Source organism: Varanus komodoensis, unplaced genomic scaffold, assembly GCF_004798865.1.
Source record: "Varanus komodoensis strain SLA01 unplaced genomic scaffold, ASM479886v1 scaffold13_1, whole genome shotgun sequence".
Taxonomy (NCBI): domain Eukaryota; kingdom Metazoa; phylum Chordata; class Lepidosauria; order Squamata; family Varanidae; genus Varanus; species Varanus komodoensis.
The window spans coordinates 4,931,294-4,949,458 of record NW_025335408.1 but is presented as its reverse complement, the minus strand read 5'-3'; the positions used below and the strand labels follow the sequence as shown (position 1 = coordinate 4,949,458).

At 42.3% G+C, this 18,165-nt stretch overlaps 1 protein-coding gene across 1 annotated transcript in view; it reads right to left on the bottom strand.

Annotated features, from left to right (window-relative positions):
- The window catches only part of PRICKLE1 (prickle planar cell polarity protein 1), a 76,593-nt gene that overhangs the window by 11,619 nt on the left and 46,809 nt on the right, over window positions 1–18,165 (bottom strand). Inside the window, exon 2 of the mRNA XM_044422908.1 lies at window positions 120–305. Coding sequence (XP_044278843.1) covers window positions 120–239 — 120 coding nt within the window. The 5' untranslated portion in view covers window positions 240–305. The remainder of the gene's footprint in view (window positions 1–119; window positions 306–18,165) is intronic.

The window sequence follows — 18,165 nt, the reverse complement described above, 5'->3', positions numbered from 1 at the left end:
TATCTATCTATCTATCTATCTATCTATCTATTTATTTAATAAAACCACAAACAATATTCCCAAATGAGAATGACTTGCTTTTGATAAACTTGAAAGATATGCTAATTATATGCCTTTACCTGTTCTGGTCTAAGACCTGGAGGAACCCAGGCATATTCTTCTAAGGCGCATCCAGAGTCATCATCAGATGTTGAGCTTCTCTGGAAGCCAAGAGTAAGATTGCCAGCTTTTGGCTCCATTGCCAAAGGACACACGTCCGTGCGGTAGTGTCAGGATACTCAGCTGCAGTTCATTAATTAAGGGCTCTAAAAAAGAGGTTCAAAAGTCAAATGTTACAATATGTAGCATGACCACTGTTTTCAAAGGAAAGAGGTATCCTATGCTCTCCGGTGTGTTTATATTTCTATCATTGGCAAGGGTGCCTCCTTGAAAACAGTTCAAAGGCGTGAAAAGCAGACAGACACTTGACTTTTTCCACATCCTATCTCTTTTCATTTGCAGCCTAGAACACACAAAAGTGTACGTGCAAAGCATCAGTATAATGGGAAAAAACAGACTTCCATCTTCTATGTTAGTATAAATACAACACACCCAAACAGGGGTGAAAATCGTCATCATCGTCATCATCGCAGAAGGTATGCCTTCTGTGAGCAAAAAGTTACATCATAAATTTGATGTTGGCCAGATTCAAGGCACTTGGCTTGCTCAGCCATAAGGCTGCATCCAGCGGTGTCCTTTTGCCAGGGAATGAATGGATTAAATTTCTCCTCTGTTCTGCAGTCACCTCTGTCACTCCCAGATCTCAAAGGCTGGAGGACCTTCTACAGCTGATTCAGAGGGCATATGGCGGTGTAGTGGGGGAAAGAGGAATCCTTGTTGCACAAGCAGATCTGCTGCATTTAAACCATAATGCAAGAAGCCATGATATACACTGGGGACTACACAGTCCCCCTCACCTCTCCCTTAATGATGTAAACATGACTGAAAAATGTAGACATTATGCAACCACAGGTAGTGAACTGATTAGGAATATACCGTTTCCCATTTCAGACATAACAGGAAACTCTAGCTTAAACTAGCCAGGGTCTCCATCAAGAGAGGCAACAAGGGTGGTTTCTGGGCTCATTCCATTTCCAGGGTTTGGTTCAACTAAAGTTTAGCTCATCCTTATGCTCCTTAAAACATATGAATAAACTTCCCTGTGAAGGCCCAAAATATTTCTCCCTATGAACTAAAGATACTGATGAATGAAAAAAAATCTTATTGTAGAAATTGTTATAAATCATAATATTAAGTGCTTGCACACACCAATTTCCATCGATTTACCAATAAGTTTATCATAGCTACATAAGGTGTGGTATCTAAAACTACACAATCTGAAAAGCACTAACGAGAGAGAGAGAGAGAGACTGACTCTGAAGTCCCATGTCCCACATAGGGAATCTCCCAGATAAGGCTAAGCTAGAAGCCTTTTTCCTTGATATGCTAGCTGGCCATGTATCCCGACAGGGGGTAGATCCAGGGACTGCCTTCAGTGCGCAAGAGGGTTTTGCTCAAGCAAGGGTCTCCACTTGACTATTGGAGATCATCATTGCTGTGTTCCATTCATTCCATTCAGCAGGGTCTCCTAGCTCTTTATATGTGCAACACTTTCAGGGGCCACTTTCAGGTGGGGAAGTCCCCTTCCATCAGTACAGTAGAGCAGAACTCTGGATCCAACTCGAAGAATTTAACATACAGAAGCATTCAAACATGCTATCTCACACCAGCATTTTCAGCCTGGAAATTCTGCACAGCAATGCCAAGTAGCATAGCCTTGGTAGTACCACCATAACCACATTCATGCTATGATCCCAAGGCAATTTTCAGATCACAACAAACACACAGGGTTTTTCATGCTGAAGCCCATTTCCCATGAAAAAAGACTGGACTCTGGAGTTAACTGATGCTAAAACGGTGTGTCTTACTAATAACTATGGTGAATAACTATTGTTCTTTAATAGTCATGCCCGATTTCAAATACCACCACAATCATTGTGAATCTTTCCAGGAACTACTTCTAAAGTGGTTATCAATATGGAACCAGGGTCATCACTTCACAGCTGATGCCTTCTGCAAGCTAAACTTCTAGTACAGAGGGTCATTTGTAAGAATAATCTTGAAGTTTGCCTCAATTTGAATTTGGTTTGACCCTATTAAACTAATCACTGCATGTTTTCCAAAATGAATTGCACATTTTGGACTGGAGTCCAGGTCAAAACTAATAGCAGATTCAATAGGTTTGCCAAGACTAAATGTGGTCCATGTGTGTGCTACAAATATCCCCACATTGTTCTCGCACTTCCACCCCTGCTTTCCTTTTTGTTTTCTTGAAGCAACTTCCTGCCCTTTCTGTGCAATCTGATCTCTGTTTGCACTAGATGGATTTTTTTTTTTTTTTGCATTTGAACAGAATATTTCCTTTGATTTGTCCAGCCGTCTCTGATGTCTTGGTGACTGTCTCTATATATCCCTTCTCTTTTAGTACTTTTCTTTCGGGGAAAAGAGACCACATATGGGTGATGTATTTTTACAATAAGTTTAAATCAGCTGGTAACACAACATGATTTACAAATTAACCTTAAACCAGACAGTTACTTTTGAGAGCCCCTTCTTCAGGTGATGCCATTAAGACACATGGCAATTCCAGCTTCCCCTCACATGGTGCCCTCAGGAATTATGGGGGCTGTGGTCCAAAATATTGTAGGGTACCACACTGGGCCAGCCTGGCTTACCAACTGGGCTGCCTTGCCTTTGGAATGCTTTTTAGAAGCACCGGGCAAACATGTCTTATCTTCCCCAACCTTTCCTATTGCTACTGGTTTGCTGGCTACAGCTGATAGGCCCAAACATCTGGAGAGCGTGTTTTACACTCCAATTAGGTGATTTTACAGACATGTTTAACTGTTGCTTTCTAATTTTACTGCACTTATTCATGGTGCAGTTAGGTGCCCTGGAAACAGCAATATTGAGGTGAAGAATCAATTTTTAAATAAATAAAAATAAATTACAGCAAATGTCTCCCAGAACGTATCCTCCTCTGTAGTGAACAACAGCAGATGGACAGTCACTTCAAATGTACTTGTGCCAATGCCTGCCTAAACGGAAAACCACTGAGTTCTATAGGGCTTGCCCCTAGAGTGTGTATAATAAGTGTAGGAAGTGTAGAATAAGTGTAGAGTGCATGTAAGTGTATAATAAGTGTTATACTTATAATAAGTATAAGGGTGGCCCTCCAGATATTTTGACCTACACTTCCCATCATGCCCATCCATTGTTTACTTTGACTAGAGCAAATGGGAGTTGAAAGTCAAGGCATCTGGAAGGCCACAAGTTGCCTACCCTGGTGTATAGGTTTGCAGCTTAAATTACTTTCAACAACTTTTATATAAATGTATACATTCTAAACACGATTCAACAGATCTACTTTTTGGATGACTAGACCCAGCACTCTCTTCTGAGGATAGGTAGTATTATTATTACATATGTTATCCAGTGGTTTATGTTAGTTTAAATAAAACAAACATATAAAGAACATCTTCCCATTCTATCTATAGACTTTAGGATATTGACCTGACTGAACGCATGTGTTATGTCTGCATAAATACTGCCTAATTAGTAAAGTACAAAAAGAGAATCCTTTCACTGATGAATGAACAATTAACCATATAATTGGGTGAAAGAGTAACATGATTAGAAAGTATAGCTACACACCACTTTATTTCAATTACTGCATTTCTATACTATGCAGTAACAGAAGCTCTCTAGTGGTTTACCAAGTGTAAATGTCACCTATTTTCACTTCCTTCTGTCTTTAGAAGTCTTGCACCAATGCTACAGGGCACCCAGTTCTAAAAGAAAAATGTGTCCTTGTTCTCTGTCACAGTTGAAGCCATGTGTGAAAGTAGCCCTTGTATTAGGATTTCCAGCTCACTGAGTATGCTTTGTGGTCACCTCTGACCAGATCGAAGAGGTCACAATTCATAAGGCCAGTTGCACAAACATCCTTGCTTTTCTCCTGCTGTATAACTCTGTCCTGCAGGGCAAATTGTTTAACAACTTTTTGTTAAACTGCTTGTTAACAAGGCTGTGGGGAATACAAGATGCATATCACACATCTCCTTCACAAAGCCCTGCATCTATAACCGAAAGGGTCAAGACTTGAGGTTAAAAAGCAGGTGGCAGGGTTACCACCCCAGTGTTCATGATAATTCAGTCTCAAGGGGGCAGGGAGCTATGGCATGTCATGCCAAATCTCAAGATTAGGATTATTAGTACATTTCAACAAGTGCATGATGGTGGGGAAAGTTTTATTCAATTCTACATTGAAACCATTCACACTTTACTAACATGAGGAAAGGAAAGGAAAGGAAAGGAAAGGAAAGGAAAGGAAAGGAAAGGAAAATAGTGAAAAGTTCCTACTAGTAATTAAAGTGCAACCATAAGTTATTTTATAATGTACTATCTACACTAAAGTTTGTAGTATTCTTGAGATATTTTAAAGTGCTATTTTACCATGTCAGATCATTGGCATTACATGTTAATTAGGATCATTTATCTGCATATTCTCTTCTCCTCTCACACATGCATGTACACACACATGCACACAAGGTATGCTGTGGGTCCAGGAAAATAAAGCTTGCCCAAACACTTCAGAAGAAAGAGCAATATCCCCAAGACATCATTGTCCCTGGGATTTGCCAAGATTAAGCCAGCACCAACATTGTAAAGATTCCCATTCAAATATGAGCTTTCCCTGTCTTTTTAAGTAACCACCATGGGAATCAGCAGACAGGATTTACTTTAGTGTAACCTGGTGACTCCTGAACACAGCACTTCTTTGTTAAAAACTTGCCACATTGGCTTGGAAAGCCATTTACAAAGACAACTTTTCACCAAAGTGAAAAAAGAGTCAATCGATTGTGTGTGTGTGTGTGTGTGTGTGTGTGTGTGTGTGCGCGCATGTGCATGCAGACACACAATTTCTTGAAACAGCCCACTATAACAGGGAGAATATTTGATCATGCTACATATTCAAATTTCGGATATAGGGTTAGTAGCAAATCCCTTCCATTCCTACACACCTGCTCACCCACCTATTTCCTCTCCTTCCAAACAGATGTATTTCAGTGTGATTTCAGTGAAATGTACCATAAAGTAAGGGTATAGTTTTTTAGTTCAATTGAACTTGTGCCATATGTGAAAGATTTCTTAAGGGCATCATCTCTAGGCAATTCTATACAAAACCCACTGAGATCTAGTTTGAATTTGAATTCAGAGCAAACCTGCCTGTAATTACATCAGCTACAACCTACAATAAATTATTTAAAAATGCTCCAAAGCAGTCCTGAAGGGGGAGGAAAAAACACGGATGCTCTACACAGATTATTTCCATCCTGCATAGTCTCTCTGCACACCCTAAGTCTCTCTGTTCCCATCTAACCCATTACACTAAAACCTTCTTTCTAGACAGCTTGAAGATTGGCACTTTAAACATGAAGAAGCTTATGCAGATTTGGTCAAAGTTCTGTGCCTTCCAAAGGAAGCACTCACCAGAAGACAGATCTGTTGAATGAAAAGTCCCCATCTGGCATTCCTAAAGCAGTAGCGGAACTGCACAGCCGCAAAGCATACAACGCAGAGCTGAGAGAGCGCAAGGGAAAGGGCTGCCAGGAAGCCCTTCCTCTCTCCGTCCCCACCCCAACAGCATCTGAGGTGCAGGCCAGGGGAGAGGACGCGCGAGGTCAAAGAGGATCTACTTTAAGAGCCACCCCATTTCCTCTTCAGAAGATGACTTTTCTCTGCAGCACTCGCTAGTCATGCAAGCACTTTGCCAAAGACCAGAACTTCAGAACGACAAAGTCCCTGGCACGAGAGCCTGTGCAAGAGGGTGTGAGAACAAAGGTGCAATTCTGTGTTTCTATACACAGAGAGCAGTGGCCCACAGCTCCCATCCTAGGAGTGGTGGCGTGTTTTTCTGTCTCAACATGCACTGGATTGCCCTGCTAGTGGAGCTAATAAATGACAGGCACTCTGCCCTGAGGAAATCCAGGTTTCCTCAGGGCAAGGTACCTGAGTCAAACCCACTTTTTAGTGAGGCCTTCAGTGGATCCTCTAACCTAGCCACTCTAGAGTCACTGTTCTGCCTCAGCTACCCGGGAGAAGGCTCTTTTTTGTTCATAGAGTCATAGAACAGTAGAGTTGGAAGGGGCCATGAAGGCCATTGGGGTCCAACTCCCTGCTCTTGCAGGACACTAAGTTACAACATCCCATTCAGATGGCTGTCCAGTTTCTTTCTGAATGTCTCCTGTGTGGGAGAGCCCACCACCTCTCTAGGCAGCTGGTTCCACTGTCTCTTGCTAATCCAAGCAGTTTACAAACCCAGGGAAACTCTAAAAGCCTTACAAAGCCACTAAAAGACACCTCCTGACCACCTCCCTGCAATCCCACTCCTTCACTCAGCTGGTCTCACTCAGCTGTGTCCAAAGGATGGGGCAACCTTCTGCCTGCACTGAGCGAGCCAGCTGGAAACACCTTCCATAAGGAGGAGGCCAGGGCGGCCACCTACTTCTGCTCATCAGTGCCACTCATGCAAGTCTTTCTCCTCAGCCCAGCCACCCAAAAATGCACTCCCACGCAGAGCTGCCCTCTTAGGAGCAGAAGCAGCCATTTTCTCTCCCTGCCTTGCCTAGGATGCAGGCAGTTGAGGCTGGTGGCTCCACTTGTCAGGGGGCAGTTTGCCCACTCTGAACCTCAAAGGAGAGGTCCATGGCACTGAACCCTGAATCCAAAAACCCCCTGGGTTGAGAACCATGGGTAGCCATCTAAAAGTTCCGACTAAAAGCCAGAGGAGTTAAATCATCACATTGTCACTGGGGCCTTCATGTTCCTCAGACCTGTCCCTCTAAAGGTCCTTTGTCCAGATGCAGCTTCTTTCACCCTGAATCCCATGTCTTCTTCAATCTCATGCCTTCCTACACTTTTTTTCCTACTCTTTTTTGTGAAGTATCATGCCCCTCCAGAAGACTGACAAGGAACTTCTCTTCACAGCCATCTAAAGCAGCCACCTATCATCAGGAAAACTCAGCAGATGCCAAGAAAAACATCCTGAGCATCAGACTGCACTTTCAGTCCCTATGTGGTTCCAGAACATTTCTTCACACGATGAAAGAAACAGCAGGAATCTTCCCTCCAGGCTGCCACCCTTTTCTCTCTTGACAGCTCCTTTTGGAGTATCCTCAGAAGGGTACTCTTGGTTACATGGTTCCTCCAGAGAGAGAAGGGCAGACAGCCTTTTAATGCCAAGCTCAGCTAATGGGAAGGACTACAGCCATTTCTCCATTTGCTGCTACTAGTTAGGCCATTTGACAATCCATCACCCCTTTCAGACCACCAGCTGATGGAGAGGGGTGCATTGTGGGGGAGGAAGGGAATCCGCATATCTGCAACTGATTTGCAGCAAGATATTTTCAGACCCTAAGGCAACTTAGGTGGCAGAGCCTTGGAACTCATTTTCATGTCCATGAGTGAAAGCTACCTTTTAGTTGAAGGAACCCTAATTCCAGACACAATCGTATATAACAGCCCTCCCGGCTATATGTCAGAGGCATTGAGAGCTGACCCCTGTGCAGTTCCTAATTCCTTAAGCACTAGCTACACTGCAGATCAAACAGTGACCCAGCATGAACCACAAGCTGCCACGAAATCACACACTGCTGGGAGAGAAGCATTGTTCTGTGCATGTCTATGCACAGAGAGGCAACATCACTTTCTTTTTTATTCTTCAAGCTGAACAGCTTGAGCACGTATCACCACAAAGGAGCCAGCAAGAGTATTTCACTGGAATAGAAATTAAACAAGCACCCGACTATTCTAGGGGAAGTTCATTTTTTACAGGAACCGCCAAAGCATTTGCTACCCTGTAAGCCAAGTAAAGGTAGGTACTTCAATTATGGAAGGTGTCACTCCATGAGAAAAATCAATGCTAACATGGCTGTCAGTTCACTTCTTACTCCTAAATACCTGGGTACAGAAAGGAAGACCCTGGGGGTGGGGGGAGGAATTGCTCCTTCCAGTGTCTCCCAAAAGGTCATATCCCCTGCTTCTAGCCCTACCACATTAAGTCACAATATTGTAACTCAAGTTAACCAGTGCACAGGTGGCATGATTGGTTACTCCATAACTTCATGAATCCAGATTTTTTATTTGGTCCCACTAACTCTGACAGGACTAAACTGGATTACACCCAAGCCATCTGAGTTATTTGGGCTGCACACAGAAGTGTTATCTGCTTGGGTCAGGTGATTATTTGTCCTCAGCACAAGCATTTTGTATTTACTTAAACATTAAACTAATAATTGCTTCAGTAACAGAGATTTACAGTGCATTCTGTGCAGAAGTAAGTGTTACAAGGTTCAGTGGAATTTACTCCTGGGTAAATATGTAAGTGCCTGTAGATATGAGTGAAATTACAGTAGTGCCCCTCTGTGAAGTTATCAAGGTACGACAGGTGGTTATAATTCCTGAAAAGCAGTCCTACGACTCTGTCATGGCAAAGGAGCAAATGCTTAAATCTTCTGTGCAGTTAAGCTGCTTAAATTCCATGGACTTACCAGGCTGCAAGGAACCTAATCATTTGTGCTCAGCAATTACAAAAGAAAGAAAGGAAAGAAATTACGTTCTGTGGTTTTTGTAGGTGAAGAGTCTGTTTTATGCCTCTGATAGAAAGGTTATCTGGCGGTCCACTGTTCACAATGTCAGAAATGAGCAAGTCTTTAAGGTTCCGGTATCTGAACAGATAAACTTCCACTGGTGAGAACAACCGTGCACAACAATGTAGGATAAAATGTTATCCAACAACTTGAATTCGAAAGTCAACTAAACAACCGCTTGCATTCAGCTGAACAACAGACCTCACTGTAAGTTCCAGTGCATAAGATATGCCTCGTAGTGAGGAGTTTAGAAAACTCAATAGCTCACTAACAGAACTGGGGTTTCAGTGCCAAGTAACAAGGACAGAGGAAAAGATTGTTGGTATTTGGTGCAGATAACTGAAGGTTACATTTGTAAATGCAAGACGTAAGTGAGACTTGGCTTGGGCCAGACAATTGTATTTATTTCTAATTCAGACGTGCTTGGCCAGAAGCCAGCATTAAATCAACTTGATGAACTTTCAGAAAGGGAGGACCTACTGACATGGCTGTTGCTTCTATTTCCTTTGCATTCTTTAAGCAGAGCCATTTCCCCAGGTTTCATTGCAGGCACAGGTTTTTAAGGGCAGCCGTGCCTGTTTTCATTCAACAGCTAGCATGGGGTTTTCTCCAGAGAACTTGGAATAGAAGTACATGCTGGGTTTTGCAGGGAGTTTACTCTCGGTGAATTCAAATGCAAGCTGCCCTGACTGCTGTGCAGGTCAGTCTTGGGAAAGGCTATTGCTCCGTGCTCTGTGATGCAGCACAGGCTATGTAGGAAGAAAGCCCCAGATCCAACCCCAGAATCTTCAGGCAGGCCTGGAGGAGCTCCTGTTGGAATCCCCTGAAGAGCAGCTTACAGTTAGTGACAACAATACCTGGTGCAATGGATCAAGGATCTCACTTCATAGAAGGCAACTTCCTAAATCTATCTACTTTTGAACTTCTCTGAATGTTGCAACAGAGTTCTGAATCAAAAACTAGTTTCAAAATACTTTTTTAATAAGCCTATTTTATGAATACACATTGAAAACACTTTTTGGACAAGGGTTTCTTAAAGTGAAAGATTAATGCAAAATCAGAGCTGAATGGATCTATGAGTGAACACATGTGAAGGTGGCATGGTCCAGAAACAGACCCTAAACTCTACTCATTTGACATCATTCCCCCCCCCCCATGCTTGGGTCTTGTTTCCCTTGGATGAACCACTTATTTGCAGACCCACCACCTAAAACACCTCCTTGTTTAATCTTCCCTTAAAAAAAACCCTTAAAAATCAAGCTTATACAAATAATGGGGAACCAGTAAAAATTGCTGAGGGAGAATGAAGGAAACGGATTCTGCAAAAGCAACAGATGACCAATCTTGTATGTGTGCATTTGTGATGTTTAGCTGTTCCTGATACCTGTATGATAACACAAAGCTGATCATGACAACTTTTTAACCAAATAGTTTCCTGAAACCTCTAAGACTGGCACAGGAAAATGTTTACCATCTATTGGTTTCATGGCATAGCCACTATGATACTAAAATAACAATCTTATGGACCCTAGGCAGAATCTTGGGGTGGGGGGGTCACTGGATATTTTGGATTCCCATATTTGAGTCAAACACAGACCACTGACCTCAGAGTTAGGAATCTACAGTCCAACCCTCCTCCATCTCACAGACAGTACGGAAAGAACTGCATAGGTCGCCTCTCCGAGGTTGGGAACACAACCTCAGAGAAGGGGGAAAGGTGCCATTTCCCTGCACAGGGAAAGGAGGAGGCTGGAGAGAACAAAGTGTGTGCTATCCTGTGGCCTCTACAGCCTCAATACCAGCTCCTCTGAGATAGTTTTGCTAGGTAAGCAAAAAAGCCCATCCAATGAATATGCGGGGCAGGAGGATGGTAGTGGTGGTGATCTCCTCCTCCTTGCCCCCCACCCTGCACAGAATTTCCTAACCCTCCAAATCTGGCTGATAAGCATCGAGTATGGAACTCATAAATACAAAATAGGCTTTGCTTGACAAACAGTGGTTTTTACTGAGCTAATTTAAACCATTGCAAGCAAGCTTCCCTTCTACTTCATGTTCCTTTGAGAATGCATTATTCAGAACATGCAGTACAAACCCCTCACCTTCAGAATACACAAAGAGGAGCAACCTGATCACAAACCTCTTATTGGCCATCTTTATGTTCTGATTCAACCGCCTTTATGTGAATGATCTTTCTATTCTTCAAGAAGGAGCTGCTGGCATTTGAAAGCCTATATAGTAAAAACTCACAAAACATTTCTATATTTAAAAAATTAAGTTAATCCATGTCAGTATGTTCTTTATGTACAGCAGTGGCGGAGAACCTGTGGCCCACCAGTTGTTACTGAACTGCAAACTCTACCTGCCCCAGCCACTGTAACAAATGGTAAAGAATGATAGAAGTTGCTTTCCAACACCTGGCAGGCCACACTCTGCCCATCCTTGGTTGTCGGGGTAAAAAGCATCAGGGTTGCTGCACAACAGCCTTCCCCTGGCTGGTGCCCTCCAGATGTTTGGGAGAACTATCACCCAACCTGCATGGCCAGTGGTCAGGGGTGGTGGGAGTTGCAGTTCAAAGCATATGGAGGGTGACTGGTTGTGGACAGCTGTTGCAGAGAACAAACATTTATCCAGGGCTGGGCTGCTGTTATAAGCATACCTATATAATCCATTTATTCAGGTCCTAGTTCCCAAAGGGGCACAATTTTATGGCTCCTGATCTTTCCCTGTTTGTTATTCCTGTAAAAAAGCAAGGGAAGGGACAGGATGGGAATGTTTTTGCCTGCAGTAAAGGAAACATCTGAAAGGCCAAGGATGGATGTGCTAGCTACTGTATGTTCCCTGGGCAATAACCCCGCAGGTTGACAGACCATTCTGCTGGATGAGATGAAGAAGTCCTTGCTTCCTACAAGCATAAATTTAACTGAGACAGGCTTATCCACAGGGTGCTAAGAGGAGTCACTCATGTCCCAGAGGCATTGTTCCTGCCAAGGATGAATCCATTCTGGAAAGGAAAAAGTATGAGTCAACAAGGACTAGCTATTCCTAAGAAAGCGATAGGCGGCTCAGCAGAAAGCATTTTGTTTTAACTGGCTCCACCGCTTTCTCCATTTCCCTTTCAGCCCCCTAGCAATAAGGATGACATGCTTGGCTTATAAATTATACAATTGAGACCCATGCAGTCAAAAGCAGCAGATGACATTTGTCAGGTAGAGAAGGGTTTATGGAAACCATTTATTTACATTTAGTCACATCTGATGTGACTAAGCAAGTACAAATGACTGCAAAAACTTGATGACTACCTGTGCCAGAGTAAGGTGTTACATTTATATGTATTCTTTAACAAATCCTGTATACCCCATATATCAAACTTTCTCCTGCAATTATTTTCCTATCGCATGAGCTGATTCACAGTTGCTAAGACACTGACTGGCAAGGTGCCAAATGTTAGCATAGCCACAACAGAACTCTTGTCCTGGAGCTGAACCCATCCTTCAAAGTACCCCATTTTCTATTGCTCCCCAATAAGGTAGGCATATTTAAGGTTATGGCACAACAGGGACTGTAGGTCAGTGTTAAAGCAGTTGCTTTGCATGTAAAAGGTTCTGGGCTGAATTCTCAGAGTCTCCTGGGAAGCCTGGAGAAGTCATCTGTCTGAAACCTTGCAGAATCATTGGCAGTCAGTGTGGAGACAATGCTGAATTAGACAGAGCAATTATTTGCCACAGACTAGGGCACTTCCTATGGTCAAGCAGTATACTACTTCCTCCCCCATGGCTCTTGTTGCAAATGCAGGAGAGTTCTTTGATCAGCAACTTCTTATCTCTACTAACTGAATGAACGACCAGCGAAAGGAATCCTGCAACAGGCAGGGGTTGGACTCAATGGCCTTATTGGCTCCTTCCAGCTCTATTATTCTGTGCATTTATGAATAAAACTTGCGGATCAGAAATGGGCAGAAAGCAAATCAGGCTCTACTTGATAGACCCCCAGGTGGTTTGCAACACAGCCAAGTTTTCTGACCCCCAATTGTTTAAGAATAGCTAGGAAGGCTCCAGGCCAGCTGGATTTAGGCTGCTGAAATAAAAGATGCTTGGAAGAAAAAGCAGTTCTGTGGATTTTTTTGCATAAAAAGCCTCAGTGCTCAGTTCTGATACTGAAAACATATTCCTGAGATGCACTCAGATATGTTTCATTTGTCTCTCCTTCTGAGCCACTATTTTGCACTGGATCCACCTGGTGGAGCTCAAGGTTCTAGAAAAAACAAGGATCCAGTATGCCTGAAATCTTCCCAGCTCTGTTTGGAGGTCACATCACAGAGGCAAAGTCCCAGATGGCAGAGGGTAATTGCCCTTTAACCCTTAATGGAACTTTTACTTAGTAAGACCACTGGGAGGAAACTAGTTTTCCTTTTCCTTAAAAACCATGACAAATCTACCACATTGTCACAGTTCAACTGCTCAAAGTATTGCTACACAGAGCAGAAGGGATTATGATTAAATCTCCTGCAGTATGACTGGTGAGGTCTATATGGTCTTCTCATTTGGCTATTGGGTAGTAGAAAAATGAAAATAATAGCAGCAGCAGCAACCAAAGTTTAACAGAGATGGTTGTTGTTATGTGCTGTCAAGTTATCTCCAACTTATGGCATATGAATGAAAGCCCTTCAAAATGACCTGCCCTGCCCTGCCCAGCCCTTGTAAATTCAAGGCTGTGGCTTCCTTTAAGGAGTCCAAGCATCTCTTTGATCTTTCTTTTCCTCTTCTACCTTCAAATTTCCCCAGTTTCATTTGTATCCAATTCCAAAGTACCTTTTTCTGTTTTTTACTCCTATTTTTCTGCCAAAGATCCTGCATGGCATGTTACAGTAGCAACAGATGTTTCAATGTGGTAATCATGCATTTTGAAATTTGTGACAGAAAGCCAGCAGAGTATAATTTCAACTGATCTCAAACTGATAATTCAATTATTGATTTATTCCCCCAAAATGAGTAAAGATTAATAACCTAGCATTGATCAAGAACGACATATTTTATATATCTTTGCATTTTTAAAACTTGAAGAAACTTGTCGCACATGGTTTTGGCCACTGAAGCATATCCGAGTTAGGAAGAAACCCTCAGTCACAGCTGAAGACTGACAATAAATTTCCAAGGGCTTCACACATCCTTACCTGAACCAATCACTTCACTGCCAAACATGTGCCTCCAGGCTAGATGGACCACTGCAACTCTTTCTTACACCTGTGATGACCCATTTCATCACTCACTGCTCCCCTACTTACAATCCAGCAGAGAATCACATATAGCAGAAAGCTTCTTAAAGGATGACTGGACACCATAAAGGGAAGAAAGAGCTACCCTTTCAGTAACTCTTAGCCTTACTGATTTAAAAGAAAATACTTTCAGTGGCATCTGGAATGTTTTGTTTATGCTGGCAGGTCACACTGCCCCTATAACTGGGTTCGGATGACATGCTGCAGCTTATCATGAGTTATCTAATCTACTGCAGGCCATGGGACCTGTGAGCATGAGGATGAATATGGCATCCTTGCCATCTCATCCCATTTCATGCCATGCCAACACCCTCACATGAACTGAACTCTCAAACATGCTTCACATGTGCTGCAGCCTCACCATGGATCAAGCATGTAAAGTTGGGCTGTCATGTTGTATGAACAGCCCCAAAGTGTATTTGGGGAGAAAAATGTATTTTGGACATTCTAAAATTTTCATAGGCATGGATTACAACACAGATCATCTCAGGACAGATGTTCTGGTCCAAGTTCTCCTTTAGCTTTTGTACAGAAACATATATGAAGATTCATAATGGGGTGTCCTAGAGGTACTAACCAATTCATGCCGACACCAATATATTCTTTAGGTATTTCTCATACTTAATGCCAATACATTCTGTTTCTTATAGTTTAGCAGATACACGAAGCACTGTTTGAAAAACAGTACAGGTGTACTGGAAAGTAAATCAAGTTAACAAGCAGAAAACCAAAAGGTGATTTGAATGCACCACACACACTGTACAAGTGTTAAAATGTGAATATAATTCATAACCACTTTCTGGAACAGAGAATAGATAACAAAAACAACAAACAGTAAGATTGATTCCGCTCACCAAATGGTAAACAATCACAGGTTTTCTTTTAGTAAGAAAGCTATCCCTTATCTTTATTGTTTAAATAACAAATTCTAGCTCTTAAAGTAACCAATCTAATGTTAACAGCTCCTAGTGAATGAGTTTTCTATTAGCAGTAAAGGGCACACTCTTATCCATGTTTAGACAGAAAAAAGGCGTACACCTACCAACATGTCCCAGCCAAACTTACGGCATAATCATAAGTAAATTGATACTGTTTTAGTTTTGTGCCTGCTTTGAGCTAACAGAAAAGCACGCTACACTTGCTCTTCCAAATGTCTAGGTACAAGTGCTCAAATTTGGCTTGATCTTGCAAGTGTAGAAAGAAACTGAGGCATTCTTAAGAAGCAATCCTATGTAAGTTTAGATAGAAAGTAGCAGGCTGGTGAATTGTGGGCTTCTTTTCTGTTTAAATTTGCATAGGATTGCACCCTTAGTCTCCTTACAGATCCTGCTAAGTTTCACCTGAGTATCCTTAGCTATGCTAAAAAGAAAATTTCAAGAAGTACAGTAAAAAGTGTTAAATAAGGTAAGACTTGAATGAATGTTTAGATATCGTATAAAATACACAGTAGAAAGTTGCATCACAGCTGAATTTGGCACAAATCGGCTATGCTCAAGGCTGACTAGCAAGTTATTAAGACTGGACAGGTTTTATTTTTACACAGTAGAATCAAAACTAATTTCTACGAGAGGCATCTGTATCTTTCCCCCTCTTTGTTAACATTGCTCAGATTTGTTTCAATAAACCTTGTGTTTCCACAAACAAAATTAATTCAAGTCATAATAGCCAAAATGCATGGGATCTATTTACTTTTCATCTCCTCTTTTAACCTTGTATAATACGTTGTTCGAAAAACACTACCATGGGCAAAATGGCAGAAGTTCAACTAGATTACCTCTGTAATCCCAGCTCCATGAGTCTATGAAAATCCACATGGGTTGGAATTTTACTTGTCTTTCAATATCTAGCTTAAAATAGCCGCAGTGACCATTTAGAAGGCAAGTTCACTGTCCAATGCTAGTTGTGGTTCTATTGTTTCATTTAGATAATTTTTTCAAGAGCCTTCTCAAGACTAGCACACAGCACAGTAAGGAAATAAATTTCCTATACCCACTCCATATTTCTAACAAAAGGAATAACAGTGCCCATAATTTTATGTAAGCTGTCAGAGAAATGCACCACCTGGCAAATTTTATTTATTTACTTTCATTCTTTCTTTACTTTATTTAATTTCTATACCATCCAATATCCAAAGTTCAGTTCATTTAATGCACAGCACGAAGCTGCCATACACCCTTATATATCCTCTTCTGGCACTGGGAATTGACCTTTTCAAACCTTTCAAAACGTGTTGTGACCAAAACTTAACGTTGACCTTGTTCTTCACATTTAGTATTGATAATTGTTTCATAGCTTGGTTTGCAAAAGAGCCCTTAAGGTTCAGTTGTCATGAGAAATGGATTTAAGAACCAAGAGAGACTCAACAAAATTGGGTGAGGAATGAAAGAAAATGGATTCCACTGGAGCTCTCTGTTTCGTCAAGGCATATAAGCAACATTTTTGGGCAAGGAGAAAGGACACCGGGGCAGGGATATTGAAGTGTCTCAACCCTTGCGACTGTGTGTGCATGGTCATACATCCAGTGGGGAAAGTAAGGAAACAAAGGTTTCCCCTATGGAATTTTGAGGCATAAGGAACTGTTTCTATATTGAATCAGCCCATGGGTCCAACTAACCCAGTGCTGTTGGCCCTGACTGGAAGCAGCTCTCCAAGGTTTCAGGCAGGATGTTTTCCAGTTTTTGCAAGAGATGCCCCATACTCACTTGGGACTTTCTGCATGCATAAGTCCCATATCCCTCACTGAGTTACAGTCCCACCCCAAGAATTTCCCCTGCACTGAACATCTGATGTCCCTGCATGCACATGCAAGGCACGGCTCAGCCATGCAATCAAAATCCATTGCAGTTTAAGCTACTGAAAATGGGTCACTGCACTCTGATCTTTTCCATGAAAAATTTCCTCTCCTCAATTGCTAAAGCAGTATTTACATCCTCAATGCTGAAACCTTTGAAACCAGGATGCAGATATTTGGTATGGAAGCAGCTATAAATATGTATTTTATATCTGAAGAGATATTCTCTATCATAGTAATCACCATGCATTGAGCTCTTGAAACACTCACAAACTGTTCAGTTCAATTATGCACTGATTTTCAGTATGTGCAAGCTTAAATAGAGGCACTTCCAGATGTTTATCAGTTCAACACAGCAAACTGCCCTATGACAAATCATACCATTGGTTTATAGAGCATCCATTGCCCACAATAACTGCCAAGGCATTTCCTATCCCTACCTGAAGGTTCACAGACGAACCGATGAGTTTCTTCATAAAAAAGCAGGTGCTCAAGCAACTAAGCTACCACTCCTCCAAGTGCAGAACAGAATCCCATCAAACATGTGCTCAACTGATTGACCGCTGGAAGCCTTTTGTAGCTTTCGCCAGCTCTTCTTGTTGTTCTTGTTGATGCATCACCACTTCCCCTTTGTTCCATCACTATTCTCACTCTGATTCTTTGTTGATACAACTTGACGCTGCTGCCAAGCTCATTCTGCGCTGCACTCAGCTTAGCATCTCACTCCCCTCCTTTCACAGCCTCAGAACTCTTCCCAAAGAATGACACAGGTAGGCACGTGGGCAAGGGCTAGGGGAGTCCTAGCAATGTGCTCAAGCTCCTTCTGGTTAGCTGTTGGTATTTACGTATTCAAGAGGAAGCGGGAAGCATTTCTGCACGATGAAGTAGCTGCTGGTGTTTTATTGTCTTCCCAGGGCAGGACCCACCCAGTTCAGAGTGCCAGGAAAGGAAAAGAAGCTGTGGTGGCTTCTTTTCCCCAGCCCATACATTATCTCCTCTGCATAATTACCTGTGCTGGGCATGAATTGCTGTGCTGTCCAAGGTCAGCTGGGTGGTTACAGGGCTTCTTCTGAACTACCCCACACAAAGCTGTGACTTGTCCTGGGTGGTTTGGAAGCTACCACCTGCCGCCGCCACCCCTTGCTGGGCAAGAATGATGCAGCAACCCACACCCAATGCAACTGGTTGCCCTTCATGTGCACCTCGTCAATCTGCAGGCTAGCTTACAGAGGTCACCAACTGAGCACTAGCAACAATGTCGTTCTCCGGTCCAACCTAGACTGAGAAATGCAGAGCTACTTCTTCTTTAAGAAACCCAACTTATTAGACTGAACTTAAGATAAAAATGTCAA